The 10,371-nt window shown below is 46.0% G+C and overlaps 1 protein-coding gene across 1 annotated transcript in view; it reads right to left on the reverse strand.

The window, feature by feature from the left end:
• FAM178B (family with sequence similarity 178 member B) overlaps positions 1–2,982 on the reverse strand; it is a 91,675-nt gene extending 88,693 nt beyond the window's left edge. The window contains exons 1-3 of the mRNA XM_045828544.1: positions 2,937–2,982; positions 2,293–2,747; positions 1,303–1,364 (exon numbers count right to left, since the gene is read on the reverse strand). Of these exons, the coding sequence (XP_045684500.1) occupies positions 1,303–1,364; positions 2,293–2,747; positions 2,937–2,982 (563 nt within the window). The remainder of the gene's footprint in view (positions 1–1,302; positions 1,365–2,292; positions 2,748–2,936) is intronic.
• Positions 2,983–10,371: the final 7,389 nt, after the last annotated feature.

Below are 10,371 nucleotides of genomic sequence, written 5' to 3' on the forward strand. Positions count from 1 at the left end.
GTTCTCAAAGATTTTTTACCTCGAGCCTGGACCTCTGTCTCAGGTTCAGATCCCTCTAGCTAGCCGCTGACTGGATGGTTTCCAGCTTGGTGCACTCAGGCCCCTCTGATGCCACGGGTCCAATTCTGAAGTCCTTTTACCCACGCAGGCGCCATTTCATCACTAGTCACCCTACTTCCTCTCTCGCCCTTCCCATCCATTCCCCACGATGCAGCTCGAGTGCTCTTTATTAGACACATGGGAAAACGTATCACTACCTGCTCAAAAGTGCCCTAGGACTCCATCCTGTGCCCATGAGGCCCCTCCTGCCCCAGCCCCTGTTCACATCTTGGCTGCATCTCTTGCGATCTCCACCCCCAACACTCTGGCACCAAGAGCTCCAGTCCTGGCCAGTCAGGAGAGGTATGGCCTGTTCTATTCACCTTTATATGTGTGGTCATCCCTGCCACCCTCCCAAATCTTCTAATCTGCTGAGGTCCAAGGACAAGGACACCTCTGGGGAGTCTTTCCTAATCCCCTGGTTAAGTTAGGTGCCACGATTCCAGGACTCTCCATAGCATCTCTATGGCCCAGGAAACACTAGAATCATGTTAATTTCCAGGTGAACTGGGGCTACACAGTCATCTTTATATCCAGCACCTGGTCAGGGCCCAGCGCAGAGCAAGAACCTCCCAATGCTAGGAGTTGGTATCTCCAACACCATCATCTTGGTCTTCCTAAGGTACCAATTCTGATTGATTTCTTTGGCCTTTAGAAAGTAACTTCTATGTGAGGTAAGGCTCACTGTAACACCATGGAGATGGCGGATGTGACAGCAATGAAGTGCTATGGGGAAATGAACAACGCGTGCTCCAGGGTTGATGCAGAGCACCAGGGCAGGGAGGCAGGAACTGGTGCATCTCTGTGGAGGCAGGAGGCAGGCTGCACGCCTGTCAGAGCCAGCACCTTCTCTACTTCTAACACAGTACCTGAAAAGGAACTGAGAGACTAACTCTCCCCTTTCCCCAAACTTGCAGGAATTGGGCAGAAGGAAGTCAAGATGAAAGAGGAGCTGAGACGAGGGCTCTGTACATGGTGGGGGCTCTCTGTTTGGCCATGACCCTCACCCCATTGACCTGGCTGCTGTTTCCCATGTTCATTATTAATTCAAGTACATAGGGCTCCTGGGGGGGCACATGGTGGGGGGACGTAGGCTGCTTTATCCCGAGAGGCATTTGATATGAATCTTAGAGGACAACCTCTGAAATTACTGCCAACCCCACAGACACGAACACCCCATGATGGACCCTTTCTTGAACTCACCTCTTCTCCTGCAGCAAGTAATCTAAGCTGTTGATGTAGCTTTCTGAGTCCCCAGGGGTGAGCTGGAGAAACAGGTCATGGGAATGGGAAAGAAAGAGAAAGACAAAGTAGAGGGGAAACAGAATAAAATTTAATCTAAATTAAACCCTTCATTTTTGTTAACTTTTCTGAATAGGCAATCCATTCACATGACTAAAAAAATAAAAAAGCCTGAAGGCATTCAGGAAAACATTTCCCAGGCCCTCCCCACAGGAATGCTGTCAGAGGCATTCTGCACACACAGAAAAGCACACAGCAACGTATCACAGCCCCTGCCTCAACACAAAGAGCAGCATACCATACGCCCCATCCCGTGCTGTGCCCTTTGCATTTTGCAGTATGTCCGGAGGGCCATTCCATATCAGTCCTTCAGAGACAACTTAAGAAATACTTTCAGGGCACTCTGACATGTGACTGGAACAGAATTTATTACTTCCCTAGTGGTGGGCATTTCAGTGACTGACAGTCTTGGGCTATCAGAGACAAGTGAAGCCCTGTTCTTAGAGTGCATTTCCTTAAGTGTCCCCACCATCTATCTAGCAATAGCAGTTTGCTCTGCTTGTGAAGTTCATCACAGAAGTGTCCACTCAGGAATCTACGTCCAGCGGACCACAGTCAGCTGAGTCTCTGTGCCTGACTAACCCTTGCCCAGCTCCAAGGTCCTTCCTTCTCCAGGGCCCTAATCCCCACCATGGCTGGGAAAGCCTTGAAGGGCCCCATGCAGGAGGGGCACCAGATCTGGCACTGCCAAGCCACTTCTTAGCAAGAGTTAGGAGTGGAAATAGAGGGAGAGGGGTACCCCAGCCTTTAGGGCCCAAGGACTGCAGGGAGATTAGGGGTATATGGCTGAGGAAGGATGATGGTCCAAAGGAAATGGTCACAGGACAGTTGGGATATGGCCCAGGAGAAATGTCAAAATGGGGTGTCTTGGGGGTGACGGAGGAGGGTGACTGAAGATGAGTGGCAAGGAGAGGAGGTACCCACCAGTGGAGCCGCAGCCTCCTGGCTTGGGCCTGCCGTGTTCCAGAACAGCTCCTCCAGTGAGGCCAGGTTCCCCTGCAGGTCTGAAACCTGGGACTTCTGCTCTAACTCCGAGGGCACCCAGCAGGCCAGTCTCCTCGGGCTCTGAGGTTCCACCGTACCCACCCACCTGCGGGCTTGGGCCCGCTTGCCAGCTTGCCGAGCCCTCGGGGTCAGGAATTCAACAGGAGGTGGGCTCCAGTTGGTAGGAAACATGTCCCCTGTGGCCTGCATCTTGGGCTTCTTTGACGACTTGGCAGTTGGAGTTGAGGTGGGGCCGCAGAGGCACTGGGTGGGCCGGCGGATCCTCTCGTGGTGGGGATGGTCCAAGCTACTGTGCTTCAGGTTGGGCCGAAGGACGGGGGCAGAGGCAGCTGTCTCGACCCCTGTGCACAGGATGAATACTACAGTGTCCCCACCTGACCACCACCATCCTACCATGCTAAGGAGTAAGGAGAGGGGGCAAACCTGGATTGCCTGGCAGGATGCATGGGAAACCTTAGCCATGGGTTTTCCATTACTGTGTGGTCCCAAACCTCAGGAGGGCTCTACCTATGCAGGTGAGAGATACCTACCTTCTCTCTGAGGAAGGGCTAGCACAGTCTTCTGGGACTTGGCCATCTGAAAACTTCTGGGAGTTCTGTCCTGAAAGAAACTGCCTGTCATGTGAGGTCAGGTGAGCCTCCAGAAGAATGCTCATGTTCTGGGGCCCTAGGTTCCCAGAGGAGAGGGCCCAGACCTCTGGTACCCAGGAGGGCATCCCCCCTCCAGCTCCACCCAAGGATTGACCATGTGCACCATGAAACTCGAGTTGCTGAGGTGACGGGGGCTTGATCTGACTGCCCATTTCAAGGATGTGATGAGCAAGGGTAAGGACATCAACAATTTTTAAAACCTGTATAAAATTAAACTAGTGGGTTCAGCAGGAAACTTGTGTTCTGAGATGACATCCTGAGCATCTTGCTTGTTTGGTGTCACACCTGTCCAGCTGTTTGCCCACAAGGACTGGGCAAGGCTGTCCCCAGCACTAGCATAGGCTGGTACACAGTAGGGCTCAGTGCATTTCTGTTCAATGTATGAATGATTTAAGCAGGCCCAGGGTCAGGTCCAACAAGCCTCCCCCAGTGCTAGGGACTGCCTGTGCCCAGCTAAGATGGACTGTGTCACTTACACAGACATCTCTCATCACATCAAGCCCAGGCTCAGGTAAACAGAAATGAAGGTGAAAGGCTAATTCTTGAATAAGCTGAAGAGCCTAATGATCAAAGGAAACAACAGTGTCCAGAAAATAAATGCTAACTTCTCAAAGGTTCACACTCGACAATACTGAAATTGAAATCAATTTGACTATGAAATATTATTCAACAATAAACAAAAATTAAAAATCTGTAACAAATATTGGCATTATTGTGAGGACATGCATGGCCGTTAGCACTGTAAAACAGATTATTCATTTTAGAGGGCAATCTATCAATATAAAAATAACCGTAAAAATGTCCATACCTGGGAATAGGGAACCCTGCAAATTTATGCCTTCACAAAAGCGACAGTTAAGCTGGCAAAAACTGTCAGAATCAACATGTACAGAACTTTGGAATCCAACCAAAAGCTAGTAACAATCAGGGGAATGCTTAATGAAGAAAGAAGCTGCTAAATTTCAATAAGATTGCAATCTGGTTTTTGAACGTAACCTCCTATCATTCAGGCTCAGAGGCAGCCCTGGGGACTGTATTCCTGGTATGGTTTTCAGGTGCCAGTGGCAGAGAGGCAGGCAATCCAAACAGTGTTTTAAGTACATTTTATTGATTATGCTATTACAGTTGTCCTTTCTTTTTTCTCCCCTTTATTCCCTTCAGCCTTATACCCTCCCCCCTCCAGCATCCCCCCTCCCTTAGTTCATGTCCATGGGTTGTACATTTAAGTTCTTTGGCTTCTCTATTTCCTATGCTATTCTTAACCTCCCCTGTCTATTTTGTACCTACCATTTATGCTTCTTATTCCCTGTACCTTTTCCCATTATCCCCTCTCCCCCTCTCCACTGATAATCCTCCAAGTGATCCCCATTTCTGTGATTCTGTTCCTATTCTACTTGTTTGCTTAGTTTTTGTTTTTTGGTTGTTCATAGTTGTGAGTTTGTTGTTATTTTACTGTCCATATTTTTTTTACCTTCTTTTTCTTAGCAAAGTCCCTTTAACATTTCATATAATAATGGCTCGGTGATGATGAACTCCTTTAAATTGACCTTATCTGGGAAGCACATTATCTGCCCTCCCATTCTAAATGAAAGCTTTGCTGGAGAGAGTAATCTTGGATGTAGATCTTTGCCTTTCATGACTTGGAATATTTCTTTCCAGCCCCTTCTTGCCTGCAAGGTTTCTTTTGAGAAATCGGCTGATAGCCTTATGGGAACTCCTTTGTAGGTAACTCCTTTTCTCTTGCTGCTTTTAAGGTTCTCTCTTTAATCTTAGGTCACTTAATTATGATGTGTCTTGATGTGTTTCTTCTTGGATCCAACTTCTTTGGGATTCTCTGAACTTCCTGGAAGTCTGTTTCCTTTGCCAGATTGGGGAAGTTCTCCTTCATTATTAGTTCAAATAAGTTTTCAATTTCTTGCTCTTTCTCTTTGCCTTCTGGAACACCTATGACTCAGATGTTGGAGTACTTAAAGTTGTCCCAGAGGTTCCTAAGTCTCTCCTCATTTTTTTTTTTAATTCTTATGTCTTCATCCTGTTCTGGTTAGATGTTTATTCTTCCTTTTGTTCCAAATTGTTGATTTGAGTCCCGGGTTCCTTCCCTTCACTGTTGGTTCTCTGTATATTTTCCTTTATTTCACTGTGTATTGCCTTTACTTCTTCCTTCATTTTGTGACTGAGCTCAATCAATTCTGTGAGCTTCCTGATTACCAGTGTTTTGAACTCTGCATATGATGGGTTGTCTATCTCCTTGTCATGTAGTTCTTTTTCTGGAGTTTTTATCTGCTCTTTCATTTGGGCCATATTTCTTTGTCTCAGTGCACCTGTTACATTGTAAGGGATGGAGCTTTAGGTATTCACCAGGGTGGGGCAACCCTCTTTGCTGTGTTGTGTTGCTCTCTATGGGGGAGGGGTCAGAAAGGGAACAATGCTGCTCACTTGCTCTGTTCTAGCTCCACTTTCCATCACTTACCTCGCTTCCCACAAACCGATTGTGCCCTTTCAGTGCTGATTCCCATGTGGGTGAGTTTGTGTACATTCTAGGATCCTGTGGGCCTCTCCAATGAACTCTCCTGTGAGACTAGGAGTTCCTCCCACTGTTGCAACCTCCACAGGATTTTACAGCTAGAGGTTTTGAGTCTTTAGTTTTTCAGTCAGCCAGCCCCCACTTCACCTGCATGGTCCATCACCTTGCCTCAGGGTCTCTGCCAGGCTACCTGTCTCCACCTCTCCTACCAGTCTGGATGTATGTTTGTTCAACTCCTTGGTTGTCAGAGTTCCACGCAGCTCAATTTTCTGGCAGTTCTGGTTGTTTATTGTTTTTTTGTTTTTTTAAATATATTTTATTGATTATGCTATTACAGTTGTCCCATTTCCCCCCTTCTCTCCCCTCCACCCTGTACCCCCTCTCCCACCCACGTTCCCCCCCTTTAGTTTGTACTTATGAGTTCTTTAGTTTCTACATTTCCCGTACTATTCTTGCCCTCCCCCTATCTATTTTCAACCTACATTCTGTGCTACTTATTCTCTATACCTTTTCCCCCCTCTCCTCCTCCCACCCCCCCCCCTGCTGCTAACCCTCCATGTGCCCTCCATTTCTGTGGTTCTGTTCCTGTTCTAGTTGTTTACTTAGTTTCTTTTGGTTTTGCTTTAGGTGTGGTTGTTAATAATTGTGAGTTTGCTGTCATTTTACTATACATATTTTTTCTTTATCTTCTTTTCTTAGATAAGTCCCTTTAACATTTCATAAAATAAGGGCTTGGTGATGATGAACTCTTTTAGCTTGACCTTATCTGAAAAGCACTTTATCTGCTCTTCCATTCTAAATGAGAGCTTTGCTGGATAGAGCAATCTGGGATGTAGGTCCTTGTCTTTCATGACTTGGAATATTTCTTTCCAGCCCCTTCTTGCCTGTAAGGTCTCTTTGGAGAAATCAGCTGACAGTCTGATTGGAACTCCTTTGTAGGTTACTGTCCCCTTATCTCTTGCTGCTTCTAGGATTCTCTCCTTCGTTTTTACCTTGGCTAATGTAATTATTATGTGCCTTGGTGTGTTTCTCTTGGGTCCAACTTCTTTGGGGCTCTCTGAGCTTCTTGGATTTCTTGGAAGACTGTTCCCTTTGCCAGATTGGGGAAGTTCTCCTTTATTATTTGTTCCAATACGTGCTCAATTTGTTGCTTTTCCCCTTCCCATTCTGGTACCTCTATAATTTGGATGTTGGAACGTTTAAAGGTGTCCTTGATGCTCTTAAGCTTTTCCTCGTTTTTTTAAATTCTTATTTCATCATGCTTTCCTGCTTGGTTGATTCTATCTTCCTTCTGGTCCACTGTATTGTTTTGAGACTCAGATTCCTTCCTTTCACTATTGGCTCTCCTCCGCGTATCTTCCTGCATCTCTTTTATGGTAACCTGCATCCTTTCATCTAATTTGCGCCCAAAATCAACCAATTCTGTGAGCTTTCTGATCACCAGTGTTTTGAACTGTGCATCTGATAGATTGGCTATTTCTTGGTCGCTCAAAAGGATGACTCCTGGGGGACTGATCTGTCCTGTTGGAAACATGTCTTTCCCTGTCTCTCCTTTTTTTTTTCCTAGTCTGGTCGCTCTTGTTACGGTGGGGGGTGGAGCCTTAGGTGTTCACCGGGGCTGGGCACCCCAGTCGCTAGATTGTGATGTTATATGTGGGGGCGGGGGCGGGAGCGGGTCGGGAGGGAACAATGGCGGTAGTTCTGTTCTCCTGGGCTCAGACCCTTCTCTGGGATCCTGAGCTGTGAGCTCTGCCCTGGTCCACAATCGCTGCCTCACTGGGTCCGCCAGCCGCAGCTTGCGTACTCAGGGATCACCGCTGCGTTCTTGCGCCCCTGATGGCTGTTGCACCGATTTCGCGCCAGATTTTCCCCGACCTCCACGCGCTGCCGACCCGCGCCAGCCCCGCGCCCACCCGGCTCGTCTTCTCCTACCAGTCTGGATGTACGGGTCTACTTCAACTTCTTGGCTGTCCGACTTCCATTCAGATAAATCCTCTATCAGTTCGAGGTGTTATTCTATCTGTAAATTATTGTTGTTCTAATCTTGTTTGTGCAAGGAGGTACGGTGCGTCCACCTATTCTTCCATCTTGCCGGAAGTCTCTATTGTTTTTCTTTTAATATATTTTTTAAAGATCTTATTTATTTATTTTTAGAGAGGGAAGGAAGGGAGAAAGAGAGAGAGAGAAACATCAATGTGCAGTTGCTGGGGGTCATGGCCTGCAACCCAGGCATGTGCCCTGACTGGGAATTGAACCTGCGATGCTTTGGTTTGCAGCCTGCGCTCAATCCACTGAGCTATGCCAGCCAGGGTTTGTTTATTGTTTTTAAATTGGTTGTTATCTTTTTTTGGTTGTGTGAAGAAGTAAAGAGTTTTTACCTACATCTCCACCCTCTGTCCTGGTTGTGACAGTCTGTCCTCCTTAGGGCCTGTAGGGAGCTATTATCCATCCTTCCGCTTGCCTGTGGAATTGTTTCCAGTTTTTCTGCCCTAAAAAATAACCAGTCAGTTTTCCTCTATAATCTCTTTTCCTTCCTATTCTTCCTGAAAAGTGCTTCTAATTCAACCTTCCTAGAGCATCAACTCAACTCTGTAACAACTTCTGCTCAGAAGCCGTTACTGGGCACAGTGCATCAGGCCCCTTCAGAGAGTGATGAGAATAAATGTTCCCTGTCTCAATTGTTGGTTTCCCACACTATATACATTTGTCAAAGCTCAGTAAACTGCACATCTAGAAAGGATGAATTTTGCTGTATGTAAGTTATACCTTAATAAACCTAACTTTAGAAATATCCCCAGCTTTTACTTAGCAAATGTTGAGACCACCTTTTTAACGTATAAAATGATTTCCACATTAGAAATCATCTGGAGCAAAACACTAGATGCAAATTCTATTAAATGAAATGAAAAGGCTTCTGGGATAATCAAGCCATCTTTGTGTACAAAGTGGCCACTTTCTATAGGAAACCCTGGCAAGTACTAAGGGATCACTGGACTTCCTTTATAAACAAGCGGGAGTTGGGCAAGGGGGTCCAAGTCTTGACAGGAGTCCCCCATGGTATTTTCTCTCCTGCTGGGAGGTGGTACTTGGGCCAGAGTATGCTTCTACATGGGAGGCACCTTTGGCCCTGGAGAAACAAGAAGGACCAGGGTGGGCCCAGCATAAAGGGACCAGACTGGGGCCTTCAGGGTGACTCAAGAAGAGCATATGGTCTGGGACCTAGGGTTGTTATTTGCCAATCAAGCCCACAGGGTAAGAGAGGAGGCAGGTGTCAGGGCTCAGGGGTATCAGGGTGCATGTGTTAGTCAGCTTGGGATGCCATAAGAAGTACTATAGACTGGATGGTTTACACTACAGAAATTTATTTTCCCACAATTCTGGAACCTAAAAGTCCAAGATCAAAGTGTTGGTAGGTTGGTTTCTTCTGAACCTTTCTTCTTGACTTGCACGTGGCCATCTTCTCCCTGGGCCGTCACATGGTTTCTCCTTCTTCTAAGGACACCAGTCATATTGGATTAGGGCTCACGCCAATGACTTCATTTAACCCTAAATTACTCCTTGTTTCCAGACACAGTCACATTATGAGGTGCTGGGGGTTAGAACTTCAACATGAATTTTATGGGGTCACAACAAGGGCCATACAGTTCCTTTGGTGGCAGTAGCCTGAGCTCTGTGGAAGGTGGGTGCTGGTGGTGAGGCCTGTGAAAGCATTTAAAATCTATTGTGTGTCAGAAGGGTGATACCAAAGTCCAAGTTCTTTCCCATGTTCCTGATTTGGACATCATTTTGCTGCCAATGAGGCCGCAACATCAGCATGATCACAAAAGACAACCTAAATCAGCTCAAGCAAGAAAAACTGTGATCAACCTTCTACCTACACTGTCAATCATTTTTAATATGTGAGATCACAGGTCAGGATCAACAAAAGAAATTGGTCTTGTTACCAGAATGATCTGAAAAGTTGTTTGGTCCATAAATGACCATGCCTCCAGGGGTAATTCTCAGTCCCAACAGCACCGAGGACCAAGGCCTGGCTCCAGCAGTACTTCCAGAGGATGAGAAGCGCGTGAGAGGGGAGGCGTAGGCATAGTGATGACACCTCCACCCTTTTCATAGAAGCATTTTAATAGACAAGCTGGAAAGTTGGTCAGTAGTAAAATTTGCAAACATTAAAGACCAATAAAATATTTCCTTTGCTTACTGATAATGAAGAGAGCTTAGTAGACGTCCGGCAGTTCCTCAAACAGTTAAACATAGAGGTACCATTTTACCCAGCAATTTCATTCCTAGATATATATCAGAGAGAAGTAAAAGTATGTTCACATAAAACCTGTACATGAATGACCACAGAACATTCATAAAGTGGAACAACCCAAATGTTCATCAATTGGTGAATGGATAAACAAAACACAGTATATGCATATAATGGGATACTATTCAGCCATAAAAAGGAATAAAATTACTGATGAAGTAAAAGTATGTTCACATAAAACCTGTACATGAATGACCACAGAACACTCATAAAGTGGAACAACCCAAATGTTCATCAATTGATGAATGGATAAACAAAACACAGTATATGCATATAATGGGATACTATTCAGCCATAAAAAGGAATAAAATTACTGATACATGCCACAACATTATGCTAAGTGAAAGACGGCAGACTCATAAAACCACATAGTGTGTGGTTCCACTTAAATAAAATGTCCAGAAGAGTCAAATCCAGAGGGACAGAAAGCAGATTAGTGGTTGATTAGGACTGGACCAGAGGAGAGAAGATGGGGGAGG

Source organism: Phyllostomus hastatus, unplaced genomic scaffold (assembly GCF_019186645.2).
Source record: "Phyllostomus hastatus isolate PE091 unplaced genomic scaffold, TTU_PhHast_1.1 phas_scaffold_78, whole genome shotgun sequence".
Classification (NCBI taxonomy): Eukaryota; Metazoa; Chordata; class Mammalia; order Chiroptera; family Phyllostomidae; genus Phyllostomus; species Phyllostomus hastatus.